Source organism: Lucilia sericata, unplaced genomic scaffold (assembly GCF_015586225.1).
Source record: "Lucilia sericata isolate MDLA Ls3-8-SP2 unplaced genomic scaffold, ASM1558622v1 Contig000015F_arrow, whole genome shotgun sequence".
Lineage (NCBI taxonomy): Eukaryota > Metazoa > Arthropoda > Insecta > Diptera > Calliphoridae > Lucilia > Lucilia sericata.
The window spans coordinates 1043489-1063672 of record NW_023994054.1 but is presented as its reverse complement, the minus strand read 5'-3'; the positions used below and the strand labels follow the sequence as shown (position 1 = coordinate 1063672).

At 31.3% G+C, this 20184-nt stretch overlaps 1 protein-coding gene across 11 annotated transcripts in view; it reads left to right on the top strand.

Annotated features, from left to right (window-relative positions):
- LOC119605460 (serine-rich adhesin for platelets) overlaps positions 1-20184 on the top strand; it is a 188941-nt gene that overhangs the window by 146242 nt on the left and 22515 nt on the right. For 8 of the 11 annotated variants that reach the window (XR_005231597.1, XR_005231598.1, XR_005231599.1 and 5 more), the window contains exons 1-3: positions 2952-3196; positions 6485-9011; positions 17818-19054. Coding sequence is in view for 8 of the 11 variants with exons in the window: in XM_037958638.1 (XP_037814566.1) it covers positions 3165-3196; positions 6485-9011; positions 17818-19054 (3796 nt within the window). In the remaining 3 variants the exon portion in view is untranslated. Of the gene's footprint in view, positions 1-2951; positions 3197-6484; positions 9012-17817; positions 19055-20184 lie in introns of those variants that run through there. The other 3 variants (XM_037958599.1, XM_037958590.1, XM_037958613.1) reach the window with 2 other exon arrangements.

The window sequence follows — 20184 nt, the reverse complement described above, 5'->3', positions numbered from 1 at the left end:
TCAAAGATCATCTATTGTATTGTAAAATTTATTTTCTATTTTTATACCCTACACCACTTTAGTGGGGAGGGTATATTGGGTTTGTGCTGATCTTTGTAACATACAAAAATATTCGTCGTATACCCACCGTTTTCTGAGTTAGCTATGTCCGTCCGTCTGGCTGGCTGGCTGTCCATGTAAACCTTGTGCGCAAGGTACAGGTCGCAATTTTCAAGATAATTGGATGAAATTTGGCACACACTTTGTTTGACCCAAGGACGAAGCCTATTGAAAATGGTTAAAATCGGTCCATTATTTCACCTAGCCCCCATACAACAGAACCCCCCGAAAAGGGCTTCTGAGCTTATAATTATGTTAAATATACCGATAAAAAGCGGCACAACTAAGCCTTGATTACCTTGCCAAATTTCATAAAGATCGGGCCTCATTTGACCCTAGCTCCCATACAAAGTCCCCTTCCGAAAATTACTTGAATGTCCAAAATTAACTTATAAACACAAATATCGCGATGAAATTCAGCACAAATAAATATTATATAAATATAGATATATTCACAAAACTTTATCGGGCTTGGTCCATATTTGCCCCTAGCCCCCTTATAAAACCTCTTTCAGAAAATTAGTTTTTCATCCATAAGTTGCTTAAATGTATCGGAACAATGAATTATTATGAAAAATAAATCACATTTAATATTCATAACTGGTGTAGGGTATCATATGGTCGGTCACGCCCGACTATAGTCTCTTACTTGTTTAATTTAATTTCGGAAATTTATAATTGTTTCTATTTCAATTTTAAAAGATGGTCTTGGTATTTCAGATTTTTTTAATTGTACTTTAAATATTGATAAATGTTTATGAAATATATTAGAAGCAAAAAATAATTAAGAACTTCTGAGATAAATTTTGAAAAATTTTTAAATATTAACTATATTCTAATTCAAATTAGAATTTTTCAAATTGAATTGAAAATTTCTGAAAGTGAGTTTCCTAAATGTAGTTCTTTAGAATTTTTGCAATCAGTATTTCTGAGGGATGTAATAAAGCCAATGCATTGAAAGAGAAAATGTTATAGTATTTCACTGTCCTTACCGCATGCTTTACATTTGTCTGAATCCGTTTGCATTGCAGTTTAACAATTACATCTAATTTTAGTTAGTTATGTTAAGAAGAGAATGTATAATTACATCTAATCCGAAGAAATACACCTAGGCCACCATCAGACCAGTTTTGCGCTCCCTTACCAAAGCCTCAGTTGGGAATCAAACGCACGACCTCCGGTCTAACAGACTAGAACACTAATCATTAACGTAACGGACGCCACAATTACAATTACTTGAAAATATGATTAATGTATTACCAATTACAATTACTTGTGATTTGAATTGAAAATATTTCAATTACATTACTTTAATTGCAATTAAGTATTCACTATATTTTTGCATTCGTTACTATTAATTTTAGTTGAATTATGTAAATTTAATTGAGCTGTTTTGCAGTACAATTACATATAATTGTAATTGCTGATAATTCCATTACAAATAGGCGTAATTATAATTGGCGATCATTCAATTAGATGTTATTGTTACCTATAAGAATTCAATTACAAGTAATTGATTATGACTCCATGACACATTACGTGTAAATTTAATTGAGCCTGTAATTACTTAATGTAATTGCTTGCTCAACAAGCCTGATATGTTCTCTTTAATTACATAAATTACTGATAAAGTTATTGATGCAAAATTTTTCTAAATTCTCATTACTATTTATTGCTGAAATTAATAATAGAAATTTCAATTTTGTTAAATTTTTTTTTTTTTTATTTTCAAAAAACACATTGGCCTCTTTTTGTTTGAACATAAGAGAACATAAATTATGCAATATTATAGTCATACATAGAAAATTATTTATAATTTTCAAAATACACATAAAATTTTTAAATAAAAATGGCTTAACAACATGTAATTTTGTATGAATAAATTCTTAAATTTTTTATAATATGAATAAAAATAAAAAAAATTTACACACACATATCCAACAAACAATGCAATAAACATAAAGATTTTGGATTTACAATAAACAGAAGTATGAACTTAAATTTGCTTTAATTTGAGATATTTCTCCTATTGACAAACAAATCTCCTACATATTTTTGTTAAGATAACTTTTATGAAGTTGTGAAAAAGTTCAAATCACTCATAACTTAAAATCAAACCTTCATGTTTGCTGGGTATAAACAGAAATATTTATGTTTGATTTGTATTGCATGTCGTGCATGCATGTGAATAAAGGAAAAAAATTACGAAATTTTTTGGCAAAAGTTATGAAAAAAGACCAACCAAAACACACACTCACTCTCTACCAATTCAATGGTGGTATTTATGTAATTGTTAAATATGTTTTATTGTGATTTTGATTTTTTTCGCTTTCTTTAAATTTTTACAAAATGTGTACAGATGCGAGTGTGCATAAATATTTTCTTTTTTTTTTGTTTCGTTAAAAAGCCTAAAAATTTATTTCTTGGATTTAAGCCAAATGCCATGTTCCAAATATTTTTTTTGGTTACTAAGAAGCAAACAAAAATTTTATACACAAAAAATAAAAACCAGAAAAAATTGTTAAACACAGATTTTTATTTAAATTTATAGGAGTACATAAACTCCAAAAAAAAAAAAAATATTACATAATCAGGCAAAATAACACCAATAAAAGTAATGAAAATTTAACCATGAAAACAAATTTATCTCCAACGCCCCCACCCCCTCAAAAAAAAAAAAAAAAAAAAAACTGGTCACTTAAACTGCTTGTAACCTAGAAAAAAATAATAATTTTGATGATATATACGATTTTACATTTTTTATATGATTTTACATTTTTTATAATTTTTTATTTAATTTTTAGTATAAACCATATCATATTAATAATAATCATTAAAATATAAAAAAATATATTTTTAAAAATTAAAAAACAACTGAACAAAAATTTAAAAATATATGAAAACAATAAAATATTTTTAACTTAAATCAATTACAAATTAAACGTAAATATATTACATCAATTATATTTTGATGTCATCATCATCTGAGTGGCATACTATTTAATAACAAAATAATAATAATAAAATCGCAAAAACGCAAGAAAACCAGAAATTAATCCCTCAACATGTTGGGTTGCATTTATCAGTTATGGGATTGGTAAGTTTACTGTATATTTTGTGTTTAAATAAAAAAAATATATATAAAATATGTTCATAGCTTGCCATATTAATAAAAATTAATCTACTTTAGCAACAAGCTTGTTTAAATTTATGTATTACATAAAACACTGGCATTTACCAATGTTTGAAACAGGTATCTGTCATAACGGCATTTGTTATGATAATTTAAATAAAATAAGATATTGAAATCCTTAAACAGTAGGAAATTATGTAAAAGTCAATTTAACTTGAATTTTATAAAAAAAAATCATTCCATTGCAAATATATTTATACATAACAAACTGGCGAAAACTTCGATTAAAATACTACAAGTAGCTACCTTTTTAATGAATATCTTTGTAAGTTAAGTCTTAAAATAAAAGTATAGGCAAACAATTAAGAAAATGTTTTGTGAGTGGAAAAATTAGTTATGCGCAACAATTTAACTAAGCAGTGAGTGTAGCAGTGGACTGGCTGACGGATTAGTCTACTACACTATCTATCTATCTATCTATCTATCTATCTATCTATCTATCTATCTATCTATCTATCTATCTATCTATCTATCTATCTATCTATCTATCTATCTATCTATCTATCTATCTATCTATCTATCTATCTATCTATCTATCTATCTATCTATCTATCTATCTATCTATCTATCTATCTATCTATCTATCTATCTATCTATCTATCTATCTATCTATCTATCTATATATCTATCTATCTATATATCTACCTACCTACCTATCTATCTATCTATCTATCTATCTATCTATCTATCTATCTATCTATCTATCTATCTATCTATCTATCTATCTATCTATCTATCTATCTATCTATCTATCTATCTATCTATCTATCTATCTATCTATCTATCTATCTATCTATCTATCTATCTATCTATCTATCTATCTATCTATCTATATATCTATCTATCTATCTATCTATATCTATCTATCTATCTATCTATCTATCTCTATCTATCTATCTATCTATCTATCTATCTATCTATCTATCTATCTATCTATCTACCTACCTATCTATCTATCTATCTATCTATCTATCTATCTATCTATCTATCTATCTATCTATCTATCTATCTATCTATCTATCTATCTATCTATCTATCTATCTCTCTATCTATCTATCTACCTACCTACCTACCTACCTATCTATCTATCTATCTATCTATCTATCTATCTATCTATCTATCTATCTATCTATCTATCTATCTATCTATCTATCTATCTATCTATCTATCTATCTATCTACCTACCTATCTATCTATCTATCTATCTATCTATCTATCTATCTATCTATCTATCTATCTATCTATCTATCTATCTATCTATCTATCTATCTTTTTATCTATCTTTTTATCTATCTTTTTATCTATCTATCTATCTATCTATCTATCTATCTATCTATCTATCTATCTATCTATCTATCTATCTATCTATCTATCTATCTATCTATCTATCTATCTATCTATCTATCTATCTATCTATCTATCTATCTATCTATCTATCTATCTATCTATCTATCTATCTATCTATCTATCTATCTATCTATCTATCTATCTATCTATCTATCTATCTATCTATCTATCTATCTATCTATCTATCTATCTATCTATCTATCTATCTATCTATCTATCTATCTATCTATCTATCTATCTATCTATCTATCTATCTATCTATCTATCTATCTATCTATCTATCTATCTATCTATCTATCTATCTATCTATCTATCTATCTATCTATCTATCTATCTATCTATCTATCTATCTATCTATCTATCTATCTATCTATCTATCTATCTATCTATCTATCTATCTATCTATCTATCTATCTATCTATCTATCTATCTATCTATCTATCTATCTTATCTATCTATCTATCTATCTATCTATCTATCTATCTATCTATCTATCTATCGATCTATCTATCTATCTATCTATCTATCTATCTATCTATCTATCTATCTATCTATCTATCTATCTATATCTATCTATCTATCTATCTATCTATCTATCTATCTATCTATCTATCTATCTATCTATCTATCTATCTATTTGTCCGACAGATGTCGCCGAAGTTTTAATTTTTAGTCACTTACACCTAAACCGTTAAAACCAATTATTTTAAAATTTACGCGTAGAGTCCACATTACTAATCATTGGTCTGCAACGTGGACCGGGCACCACTAGTCCATTAAAAATAGGAAACTTTTTCTAAACAACGTTATTTCATTAAAATCTAATAAAACTATTAATACATATCTTTAAAATAAATATCTTCCAAAATATTTTGTCATCAAATATTCTATGATATTAAACACCTAGATGATTTTGAGCCAAACACGCTGACTATATTATAAACTACACCGACTAGAGGTATGTCTAAAAATTACAGTGGATTTTATACTGTAGGTATAACTTATATGGACCGATCATGAAACGTGGAATGAGCGTGAATTTGGATGGTAAAGATAGTATAAAAAGAATGACCAATTATGCACTGATTGTCACAAAACTCTTAATAAGATATTCCGTAGGGAATCATATTGTCGTATTTGACTTCAATTATACTTTGATACTAGTTTATCCAGAACTCGACCATTCTGTAAAACAAAGAAAACAAAAAAGCACATTGTTGCATCATCATATTTTTTTAAATGGTTTGTATGTCTAACGACACATGTTGCAACATGTGCTTATTTTATAAAATTTTTCTATCCTCATATAACTTTTTTGCTGCTGAGCATTGCTACTTTTCTAACACATAATAAAAGGGGGTCGTTTGTCCCCTGCCTTTTAAGGCCATTCATTTAAGGTTCGTACATGGCTTTTGTTCGTATTTAATCAATTAAAAGCAATTACGTGTGGTGAAGGTTTTTACTACCTTTTCATTCATAATAGGTTCATATGAGGCTATAGATATTTATGTTTAAATTTTTAAACTTTTCAATGGTATGTTGATAGTCTAAAACCGGTTGAGTGTAAGCTTTGTTGTGAAAAACGTAGAAATTGCGGTTGAAAGAGATTTGATGAGCAAAATGTTTACGATAAAATTGGAACATTTAAACATTTGACAAATTGTGTCTATATAATTAGGGTTTGAACTACAAATTAGGTGGTTTAGTTTAAAATTTAAACATTAAACTGAAAAGCTTTAAAATAATCTCATTATATCAGCTGAAGAGGAACATCATTTCTTGATCATTACCTTTTAAAATGACTAATTAAACACTTTTTTCTTTTTATTATCATTGTAATTGTAGGTTGGAGGCGCCACCGCTATTTAATGCGGGCACCATGGACGCAAAAAAATTACAGCAATTACAACAAGCTCAACATTTACAAAAGAAAATACCATTAGCGTATCAAACGAACATTGCTGACTATCGTACAACAACACATTCACCAGTCTTCCAACAACAGCAGCATGCCAACTATCATCTGGGACATGTAGCAGCCGCCCACCAACAACAGTATCAACAGAGTCCGACAACAACATCATCATCAGGACCACTAACACCAATCGATATACAACCACATGCCAGTAAATTACTGCTGAAACATCAATTACAAAGTTCGGGGAGTGGAGGTAGTTCGGCACATAGTTCACCATACCATCAGGCTTCCACCTCGTCGGGTTATCCTACAAGTAGTACTGTTGGTACTGGTGGCACAGACCAGTTGTATCAATCGCCAACAGAACGAACATATTTAGCGGCATCTGGACGTATTAATTCTGCCCATAATCAGGCTACAAATTTACAATTACAATATCAACAGTTGCAACAGGCTAAGTTACAGGCACAATTGGCCACACAAAATGAGGCAGCTCAAAATCAACAGAGACAATTTGCTTTGCGACAAATGATAAATCCTCCTGTACCACAGGGTCATTATCATATGAGTCAGTCATCGAGTATGATGTCTACGTTAACACAACAACAACAGCAACAACAACAACAAACAACACAGGCACAACAGCAGCAGCAACAACAGCAACAACAAAGAGCGCCTCCCTCTTCATTGAATTTAACAAATCAATTTCAGCCAGCTGCTGGACCATTAAAAGTTACCCAACAAAATGCCCACAAATCAGCTCAACATTATCATCAACAACAGCAGCAACAACAACAACAAGAGCAAATTTATGGCCAACATCAGCATCAACAATTACAAATGCAATTGCATCATCAGCAACAGTTGCAACAACATCATCATGCTTTACAGCAGAGATCTAAATCTGACTTGCAAACACCACAGAGCAGTGACCAGAGTCCCATTTATATACAACAAAATCATCCTGGTCATGTTGTCAATCAGGCAGTACAAACACAAATCTCTACAGTGGCAAAATCTTCAAATAATCCTCCACAGATGACCAAAACTCCCAGTTCAGAAGAATCTTCATCGGCTTCAACTAAAAGTCCTTCACATGCGCCATTGGATCGTAAAAAATCGGGTGGTGGTTCAATAACAAATTCACAAGCTCTTAAATCTCCCATTACCAAAAGGCCACCAAATTCTCCTGTTACCATAGCAGGTTGGCTGTATAAACAAGGCTCTGATGGCCTTAAAGTGTGGCGCAAGAGATGGTTTGTATTGGCAGAATATTGTCTTTACTATTACAAGGGTCCGGAGGAAGAAAAAGTTCTGGGTTCCATACTACTCCCCTCTTATAAGGTGTCTGCTTGTCTGCCCGAAGATAAAATCTATCGCAAATATGCTTTTAAGTGTGAACATCAAAATATGAGAACTTATTGGCTGGCGGCTGAAAATGCCGAATCTATGGTACAATGGGTGAGAGCTTTAAGTGCGGCCACCATGATGCAAGCTCCCAGCAGTGCTGGTGAATCATCGGAACATCCTAGTGGTTCTTCTTCTTTAAATCATAGCGGTGAAAATTCTGACTCTGGTATTCATACACTTCAATCACAGCAAAGCAAAATGTCCGGTCAAGGACAAGTAACGCCAGCCTCAGATAATGGTGGAGTAACAACATCCAGTAGCAGTGGTGCGGGTGGTAGTGGCCAACCGTTGTATGCCAATGCTCCTCCCAAACCCAGACGTATAACAGATGGTGGCTATTCTTCACCTAGTCCTGAACATTCTATAGATAATGAAGCCATGAGACAACATCAAATGCACCAACAACAGCATCAGCAGCAGCAATCTAGTCGTAGATCAGGTATAATGTCTCCCACTTTGCAGCAAATGCAACAGTATCAACAACAGCAGCAACAATCGAGATCACAACATCATGCCATATATGACACCCGTACGGGTAATGTGTCCTCAGCTATGAGAATACCACCACAACAACAGCAAGCCAACTATCCCATAGATACGCTAGAAGCCCAGTATCAACAACAACTAACACTCAGTAGTCCTGACGATTATCCCCAATCACCTACAGCCCAATATATGGACTCTCAAATGGAACAGCAAATAATGCAATTGCAACAGCAACGTGTTGCCGTTGATGACATCTATGGCGAACGTGAATTGTATATGCAACGTCTCATACAACAACGTTATCCACCCCATATGTCGGCCTATGTCTCGGCAGCCGAACGTCGAACACCCGATGCCTATGGCCGTTCGAAAAATCGTATGTTTTCGGATTATGAAGATATTTACAATTTGACTGCAGGCGCAGGAAATCCATCAGCTCAGGAAGCTTTAATGCAAGAGGCAGCCAGTTATCGTCGGCCCTTATCGCCACCTAGCTATGAGGGCAATAAACATGTACCTTCTGCGATGTCGTCGCGTTATACACCTAATAATTTGGAGGTAAGTTTAATTGAATATTAAACAAAATTTACTTGTATTTATGAGAATGTTATTCTAAATTAATCAATATTTTGAAATGTCTTTTTGTGTTAAAAGGCTTTTTAAAGTTGTAGCTTTTTTTCGAAGGGTTGAAAAATATATCCCCCAATGGCTATTCCTTGACATACTACGTTACAGACATGACATTAAATGAAATACAACACTCCTTCGTCTTCGTTGAATGAGGTTCATGGAGTTAGTTTAAATCCTAACATTTGCTCCTTACAACATTGATATGAGATTTGCGTACAAACATACTTACACACGTTCATATTCTCTAAACCCTCATACATATAATGTTTCTTGGTAAAATAGTCCCTGTAGTACATACAGTTTAGTGTATTTTTGTAAAATAAAAGTAACACAGGCCAACAAAATCGAGGTTTGTAAACACTTTAAAAACCAATTCGACAGATTTTTATGAATTTGATGTCAGTTTCTTTTTATCACTAACAATTTTCTCGCAATATGACATTGAAAATACAATATATAAATCGGTTGAAACTAAATAATATTTCATACGATTTCAAGACAGTTTCCTAATTTGACATTGACACTCACAGTTTATGAGTTAACATTATGGGATTTTACTAAAACTTTAGTTATATATTTCCTATTATCTGGACTTTTATTTTCTTAAAAGGGTTTATAACATGCATAATAGGTTGTCCCATGGACCACTTTTTTGTAGCAATACCTCTTAAACGATGAGTATAAATTTACTGAATACGTGAAAAGTAAAAATATTTTATTGATATTGAAAATGAATACCGTGGATATAACGAAAACCATGAGTTTTCATGCTTTAGGTAAAGAAATCTGGAAAAAGAAAGAAGATATGTCAGATGTTAAGTCTTTAATTTAAATCTGAATGGTTTGAATGGGTTTTCAGATGACATACAACATTTTATAAACGAAGTTGTCTTGACACTGTTATCACGGCCAAAAGTGCCATAATTTCAAGCTTTAGGACACGACATCTCGAATCCCAGATATGATGGAGAAATTCTAAGGTTCGTATTCAGCACCGCGCAATTTAGAAAAGCATACTTGGTCTCTGGGTTAAAAATTTGTCGGCCTGTGTAGTTGACCCTACCCCACATGATATGTTATTGGACATTAAGCTTTCTTTCCAATTCCAAAGAGTTTGGTCCATAATTGACGCAAGCTCTCGTTTCAAAAATCACCCTGAGATTGATATATGACATGGGTTTGATGGTAGGTATAAATAATTCAGCATAGTCGAATATAACACTCCTATTTGTTTGTATTTAAATTGTACCATAGAAAAGTATCTTCCACTTCTTTTAAGTTCTATAACTGTACATATTTATATAATATAAATTTTGGATATAGGGTACAATCTACAATTTTTTGTATTGCTTTAATCTTGGTATAAAAACATGCTACAAACTTATATACAACTATATAGTACACTTATACACAAACACACTTTCAATTGTTGCAAGACCAGCATATTCAAAAAATATATTAAAAAGAAGAAAAGTGCAAAAAAAATAAAGAAGGAGAATGAAAGAATGAAAAATATAGTGTATTGTATAAATATTGCATATAACACATAGAAGAAAAGAGTCATCATGTGTACTATACCTGCAGGAAATAGGTCGTGTCATATGCGTGTTACCAAAAGATTTAAATGTAGTTTGAAGTAGAAACAAATCTAAAAAAAGCACTCACCTCTGTACTGTGGTAACAAATGTAATGTGTGCCAACAACCCCCCAAAGGGTTGTGCTGGTGTTGATTTTAAGTTTGAATTTAATACAATTGGAAAATTAGAAATGCACAATTTAAAATATAATTTTTTAAACATAATTTTATAAATAGTTCTTTAAAATTAAAATATATGTATGTGCATGTATATATTTTTTCATTTTAATGCGTCCTTTTGCGTCATCTCTTCAAAGTATGTTTTTAATTTTCCTTTTTTTTTTTTTTGCATTTTGCCTTTGGTTAAAGGAAAGGATTCTTTTTGCTATTTTTACACATCATAGTCCTTGTATTCTTTGGCTTCAGGTATTTCTTGAAATTTTCTTTTTTTTCACTATTTCTCATTCTTAATAGAGCTGTATACTTTAAAGTACCACCAACTTAGCAACAATTCTCTGCAAACATTCAGTTTTATTTTCTTTTTTTTTTATAACTTTCTTTCAAGAAGGAGAAAAAATGGACTTTACTGGGAAATGCATAAAAAGTTTGTAGCACCATACTTTGTATACTAAATGACATACTTTTTTCATTATTAGAGCGATAGAGCAAAAACTTAATTTATGTTTTTCATGATTTTAAATGAATTTATTTAGCACGAAGTATAAGAGAAATACAATATAAAGAATTTACCGAAAGAGCTTTATAAATTGTAGGTTCTTTTTCTCAGATATCACCGGTTGTGTGTTATTAAAATTAATTACGAGATTTTTTAAGAAAAATCTTGAATGCTTGAATATTTTGTTAAAAGTTAGTGTTTATCTAACAAAGAATTCTAAGATTCTATGAAATTGACTCAATTAGTTGAAATCTTATTCCTGACCAGTTCACTTTGTACAAAATCTTCTTGTTTAAAATGTTGTAATTCTAAACAAGAGAAATTGTTAGTAATTACAACAAAAAACAAGTAAGAAAGTATAGTCGGGCGTGCCCGACCATATGATACCCTACACCAGTTATGAATATTAAATGTGATTTATTTTTCATAATAAAGCATTTATCTTCAATATTCCCTTATTCCGATACATTTAAGCAATTTATGGATGAAAAACTAATTTTCTGAAAGAGGCTTTATATGGGGGCTAGGGGCAAATATGGACCAAGCCCGATAAAATTTTGTGAATATATTTATATTTACATAATAATTTGTTGTGCTGAATTTCATCGCGATATTTGTGTTTATAAGTTAATTTGGGACATTCAAGTTATTTTCTGAAGGGGACTTTGTAATGGGGCCCGATCTTTATGAAATTTGGCAGGGTTATCAAGACTTCTATAAAACTTAGTTGTGCCGTATTTTATCGATATATCTGTATATTTAACATAATTATGAAGGGGGTTCTGTTCTATGGGGGCTAGGTGAAATAATGGACCGATTTTAACCATTTGCAATAGGCTTCGTCCTTGGGTCAAATAAAACGTGCGTGCCAAATTTCATCCAATTATCTTGAAAATTGCGACCTGTACCATGTGCACAAGGTTTACATGGACAGCCAGCCAGACGGACGGACATAGCTTAATAGACTCAGAAAACGATTCTAAGCCGATTGGTATACTTTAAGGTGGGTCTATGACGAATATTTTTGTATGTTACAAACATCAGCACAAATCCAATATACCCTCCCCACTAAAGTGGTGTAGGGTATAATTATTTATTTGAACTTCTTTTTAGTATTGTAATTGACAAAATTGAGATTTCTTGTGTAAATTTTAAATTTACTGCACCTAACAAGTATTGATTATTTATTTTCATGGACATCATTACAATGTGTGTAAATTTTTATGTCATGGAAATATAACCGTATAGGGACATAAAAGACCAACAAAAATACCTGTGTCTCCCAGTTTTGCCCAAAGTCGTGCACTTTTTATGGGCCTCGGTGTCATTTTGGAAAAAAAGTGATAAATTTCTCAGGTTTATATCTTGCAAACCTTTCAGAATTTTAATTGTAGCTCTTGTCATAAGGAATAAATATTGTGAATGTATAATATCAAAAAAATTCTAGATCAAAATCGCAACATCGTGATCACGCACCGACCGCTACAGCACAGACAAAGCAGTAAACACATCAAGAGACGCAACACACAATAAAAAAGCGAGCGTTTACATCTTAAAGCGATTCTCTAAATTAGGCGTATACTTAATATTTGTAATATCAATAAATCAATAACACGTATACGTACAGGTGTCGTTAATAAAAGCAGTGTCATTTTAAAATGTAAAACTTTCTTCTTGAAATCAAAAAATGTTGTTGAGTTAGAGTTACATTTTAAATTCTCAAAAATGGGGTACATCGGATAAGTGAAAAATTTAAACGCTCCCAGATTTAAGTATTTGAGCAATCTTTAAAATTGTGTGCCCCAAATTTACGTACTACCTACGTATACTTTTCACTTTTGCGCTAGCTAAACGGTGTTAAGAATCATTTCTAGAAAGTTCATATGTTCTAGAAAGTTTTTTATTGAGATCTTAGATAAATTTTGTAGTCGATTGTTTCCTTGAGTATTGAACGGTTTGCTGCCTAAACAGGGAAAAAAGGTTACAAAATTCGAATCGAAATTTTTAAAGGTTTTTTGCAATTTTGATCTTGAAGATGAAATTTTTTTTGATTTTATACATTTACAATTTTTGTTCTTTATGACAAGAACTACAACGTTGCCTCAGTAAATTAAAATTTCCCAAATCTTTGGTCCATAAGTTATAGTCAATAAATGCCTTTACGAAATATTGCCTTTATGACCTTATGTTCAAAAGGCAATATACACCAAAGGTAGAAGACTTTTTCACTAATCCTACTTTTCTAAATTAAAAGTATCTTAATGTCTATGGCCATTATTACATTCTTAAAAGTGAACAATTTTTGAAATTATTATCTTTTCATACTTTTTAATCAATTTCAATAATTTTCCAAAAAAAAAAATCCAAAAATTTATATTTTTATGAAATATTTTCAAAAATTCCAACTTTTCCAAAAAAAATTTTTCCAAAATTGTACTATTTAATATAATTAAGTGCCGCCGTAGATTAATTGGTTGTGTTGTTTCAATACGTAGGTCGTTGGTTTGACTTCTACTAGAGACTCGAGTTAAGGAACGCACAACAGACCCGATAGTGGTCAACGTGTACGGGATCTGATTTATCCTTTCCAACAACTGTTATCTTTTTACGCGTTTGCTGGGAAATATATACCTTTTACAACACACCTACGCTGATTAGAGCATGTACCAATGCAAAAGCATTACATTGCAATTTACAACCACAGATACATAAATTAGTTCTACATTGTTTTCTTAACTATCTACAATTCTTAAAAGAATATTTAAAAGCTTTATGTAAGACTTGTTGGGAATTGTTTTTGATAAAAGAACCCAATACAGGAGAAATACAAAACAGCAGCTGATGAAATCATATTCATTAAAAGCACAATATATATTCAAAAACCCTTAATTCTTTAAAACATTTGTAAAGGAAAAACAACTAGCCCCTTGACTGGTTATTTAGGTATAGTGACCGAATCTAGTTTGAACCAATTTTACGAAGTGGACTTCTCCTTTTATTTCTACACTTAAACTTACTTAGTTTCTATTCGCATTTGTAAAAAACAAAACAAGGATGTAGAACATAACTCTCAAATGTACAGGTTTCTTTGGAAATTATTGAATGAAATTTTAGTTGCTTGTTTTTGTAGTATTTGTACCTTTGCGAAAATGTGTAGATGTAGTTGAGCATTTAATTGAAATGCAGAAAAGATAATCTGGCAATTAAAAGTAATTTTTGGGATTTGTGTGTATTTTTTGATAAAAAGTTAACAAGGACATTAGATGTAGGATTAAAATGATTTGTTCATATATCAAAGAATTTATTAAAACAATTTTTTTAGAAACTTTCCATTTATTTTAAATCAATAAGTGAAAATGGAAAATTCATGAAAAATTTGCTATAAATTCATTTAATGACGAACTTTTCCTGAGAATTTTTTTTTTTTGAGAATTTATCTAAAATTTATAAATTTATCAAATATTTCCAAAAAATTGAAAATTATCCATAAAATTGTTAGAAGATGAAATGAGTTCTTGATTTGAAATATAAAAAACAAGATTATCAACATCTCTAATTGAAATTGTTAAAAGCTTAATAAAGTTATTGATGGTTTTTTATAGAAATGTGGAATAAAGTTAATAAATCATAAGCTTAATAAACCATAAATAAACAAATTATATCTTCATTAATGCTGGACTAAATGTTTAAACTTTTTGACATTTTGTTATTTCTTAAATTTTCGTACGTTTCCTTTGTAATTAAAAAGAAGTTTAGCCCAGAAAGAAACTATGTAAAAAGAAAAGTGACACCAATTTGCAATTTAAAGGGTTGTCAACAATTTGTTTACTACTCATAAAAAAAAACAGGTTTAGTTTCTTTTGCTATTTTAGAATCAAAAACCTATAAAGACCCCATTTAATCCATGATGTGTTTGTGTTTATTTTTGTTGTTAGTTATTTGTTTAAAAGACTTGTTACAGACATGAGTTGAACTTTTAATTAGACTTTTAGTGTGTCAGTAGTAGCAACGGCTTAAAGGGAAACATTCATTTACATTCATCCTTAGTCCAACAACAACACAAGCAAACAAGAAAATAACAACAAACAGCCTGTAGTTACAAACAACTTTCATTTGATAGATGAAAGTAGCAGGTATGACATTATAACAAAATTCGTAGTAACACACTCATTCATTTATGTATGTAAAAAACACTGCCACCTCCCAGAATACAAACAACTAACCAGCCAACCAACCACCCACCCAACCATCCATTCACAATGTAACTTGAATATAAAGTGCAACCTACATTTTAACAATCAGCAACACTAACAGATAAAAAAGCATCTGCATACAACACATTTACATACAACGTGTTGTTTTGCTGTTACAACTAACACTAGCATAGATCGTTAGATTTAAATTTTATACATATATAAAAGTGGGTAGGGTATTATGCGTTTGTGTCAATGTTTGTAACAATCAAACATATCTTGGTTCACATCCAGTAGATTAATCCTTTCCTGTCCTTCTATCTAATCCATTTACATGTTAAATATATTTATATGTCATTCAAGGACAAGATCGATCCATTTCGCTCTAAAGTTCATAATTGACTACTTCAGTGACCCAGAGGTTTGGTCGGACAGTCCCTATTTAACCAACCACTTAGGGGTAATACTAGCCATCCTTCTATCTAATCCATTTACAAATCGTAATACATATTAAAAATAACTATATTTTATTTGACCAAGGACGAGATCGATCCATTTCGCTCGAAAGTTCATAATTGACAACTACAGTGACCAACGAACCAACCAACCACTTAGGGGTAATACTAGCCATCAAGTCCCCAGGTGACTAGCTATTTTAACATGTGCTTGTCCTACGAGTAAGTCAATCGTCACACCATAGATTAAAAAGAGGCAGACAAAAAGCTTAAGTTTGTTTTTTAAGTGTCCACTCTCTCGCTTACAAAGGAGACACTAAAGTGACGATTATCTTCACCCTCGTTTACAAAGAGTACATCCGTGACCAAGGCCGAATTAGAGCCAATCAGGTGGTTAGACGTTAGTGAAAATCACTGTCTTTTTCGAATGCATTGACTCTTTGTCGAACTGCTGGGGACTGAATTCATTACACATATGTACATAAACTCGCCTTTTATGAGGATAGGCCAATTATTGGCCAATCACCGTTTGTAGTAAGTAATTAGATTAGATATGTCGGTCTTAAGGTAAATCAGTATTGTTCCAGCATATTATGTACAATTCGCTCAGAAATCGGATCATTATAGGAATAGTCCCAATACCCATATCTTCTATAGATAATCTTACTGCCAACAGGAGCAACTATAATTTCTTGTTTGCTTTTGTAATATAAATGTACGTATGTAGTAGTGTAGGTGTTTAATATACTCCCACCCACTATCTTACGTGCACATTTCTAACACGTGAACAATTCATTTCTTTTTTGCTAATTCCACTGTACGTGTTCACATTGAAGCCTTGTAGTATTCTCTAAAGGATTTTCATGTTTCGTAATAGTGGAGAGTTGTTAAAACATGAATTGTAGATATCATTTAAATTTTTTTCTTTAATTCATTTATTGTTTTGGTTTTAGAAAGAAAATGAATTGTTTAGATAAAAAAAAGAGGTACTACACCTTTTATGTGAATGTCTCACTCTTTAAGAGCACTGACTGAGTCTTGTAGCTAGACTCTTTCATGTTCTGGACTGTTTCGTTAGGATGTGACCCTAACGAAACTAATCAAAGTTATAACCGCCGAAATCTTTTAAAAATCGGCCATAAATTACCTCTTATAATCTACATACATATTTCCCAATGTGAGAACTTTTTTTTTAGAAATTTTTGTAAAACAGCGAAAAGTTATACATTATAATAACTTTGATTCCATTAAACCCATAACCTCTATTGGCAAACCCTTTATATAATTCTAAATATGTAAATATGTAATCACTAAGTATTTACAGTATGTATGCAAATGTGTTTTATAGTTCATTGTTGAATGATTTTATAGGTCAGTGGAGGACATTTATGTGCGTTTTGCATCCCAATGTGCACATTCATATAGATATTTATGTATGTATACCACCTACATACATATTTTTCTTTTAATTTGTTGTTTCAAGTTTTTAAGAAAATAAAGAAAAAAAAATCGTATGAACTCGTGCTAAACTACATTATTTCTTGAAGTTTTCACTTTTTATATATTCAGAAATTGCAAGTTTTAACATGTTTACAGAAGACAAAGTTTTTCTTTTAAGGATTTAAGAGGGTTTTTAAAACTAAAAATACAAAATTGTGTGCGTGTGTGTGTAGAAAGGAAGGATTGTAATAAAACAAAAATAAAGAAGTATATTTGTAATTTCTGTAGGTACTTTAAAATTTCTTTTAACTTAAAAATAACCAAATTATAAATAGAAGAAACAGGAGAAACTTTGGAGTACTTTTTTTTAATTTTTTACTTATTTTTTTTGTAGTCATCACCTGGACACAGTGCTGCTGGCAGCAATATAAGAGCCAGACCCGCAGCTGCCATAGTACGTCCACATTCGGCCGACTTTTTAGAGTATGAAGCCAGAGCTGAAGCGGCTGCAGATGCTGCCGCCATAGCTGCCACAGCCTCAATGATTAAGCCAGATCCAGTGCGAGCACCACGACCCAAATCCAGTCTAGACATTAATCGTACACCAGATAGCTTTTATTATTCTGAGGAAAATTATGCTGAAAAAATGCGCAAGAGCGCATTGTATTTACAAAATCCCCAGGCTCAACCGCAGCAAGCGGGTACATATCGTACCACAAGTGGATCTACGGACTTCCTTAGTCCTGTAGCGAGTGGTATGAATACAATCGGTTATGAGAATCCTTATGAAAGGACCTATAAACGTAATGAATTGTTACAAGATGCTTTAGGTAATCAAGCAGGACATACTAGCATACCACGTATGAGTCGTTCACAAACAATGGGTAATGGTTCACAAATTCGTTCATCCTCCACTCATCCTCATCATTCACTATCACCACCATCTCAGCAACAACAACAACTACAACCAGAGCAATTACAATTAGGCCAATCGCCGGCATACCAACAAAAACAAACGTCACAATCGTCATTACTTTCATCCGGTCTCACAACTCAACAAATTATTCAACAAAATGAACAGTTCCTACGTTCAGCTAGTGCTCGTTTACCTAAACGTTCATCGACATTTGACGATGAACCCTCATCAACAGCTACTACTCCTACCACTTCTACTACAGTAACTTCTCCACCCACAGGCACAACCTCACCTCCAGCTGTGGCCGGAGGAGCAGGTGGTTTAACACAAACAACACCCACCTCTCACCTAGATGGCGAGCGCAAACGCGAAGAGTCTATGAAACGTTTATTGGAATGGAAACAGCGTATGTTACAATCACCTCTTACACGTAAAAGCGGTCAACATTCTACATCGTCTGCCTCACAAAGTGGCCAACCAATTGCAGGCACTAGTAATATATCAGCCATGTCTAAATTGGGCAGTAATCCCAATATTCTATTGGCCTCTACAGCTGTGGCCAGTGGAGCCCACTATCCTAATACTGTAACAACCACAAAAGGAGGCATCTCATCCGCAACTAGTTCGACTGGTGGCATACAACGTAGTCGTTCTGAGACACATGCCAATACAGGACCAACTGCTGGTTACAATTCCTATTCCTCGGACGATGAAGGTAAGTTAGAGTATACATATTTTAAATTATTGCACTCAACCACATGCTCTTAAATAAAAATAAATATTTTTTAAGAACTTGAGCTGAATTACAAATAAAACGACTATAGTTTATACATAATTTAAATATGAGAAATGTACTTTTGCTTTCTTTGAACAAAAAAAAAAAAACCTTTTTAAGGCTCAAATATGCTGAGTAGTCGTTATATTTGTAATTTGTATACTTAATAATTTTTTTTTTTACAAAAAAAAATCCCTACCTATTTATCTCATTCCCCCTATTTTGCTCTTACTCTCTGTCTCTCTCTCTCTCTCCCCATCTATTTCTATGACTATTTTGAATATCTCTACATCTTACTCTATGTAGTCTCTATGTATACTCTTTCAGGATATTTAACTTGTAAATTATTCGTATATTTTATGGCTTAAATTAAAAATACAAACCCTTGAAAAAGGATTAGTTTTGCGTTTGCATTAATTTGTTCTTTTTTTGTGCTTTTAACCTTTATATTTTTGTTATTATACAGTATATTTGTGTGTATTTACTAGCTTGCTTTTTACATTTTAAAATATTTTTCTATCCTTTAAGCTTCTGTCTATATATCTCTCTTCTTCTATGTACCACCACCCTCTTTGTCTATACTTTTTTCTATGTTTGTAATCTTTGTGTATGCGTGTGTTTGTTTTTAACTTTGTAATTTGTTAGAATTTTATTTGCTTTGCTAAATGTTTTTTTTATATGCATATTTTAGTTTTTCCTCCACATTTATTAGATTTGTTTTTAACTTTAATATTTAATATAGAAATGTTGGTCTTTTTGTAATTACATTTTAGCGAGAAAGATATTTCAGCTGATATTCAGCGTTATATTTTTTTAATTAAGTTTTTTTTTTGGCAAAGATTAAGTCAAAATATTTAAATATTTTTAAATTGAATTTGATCATTTATTACGCGTATAAATAGTAGTGACGTAGGTTATTACAGGATAATGCTTTTCTTTAGAAAGTATTATTTCTTTGTTTTCTGGTTTAAATCTTAACTTATACTAATTTTTAAACAAAAATACCTTTTGTTTATAAAATTATATTTTAATTTTATATATCTTAAACTTGGACTAAGCATTTTTTATAT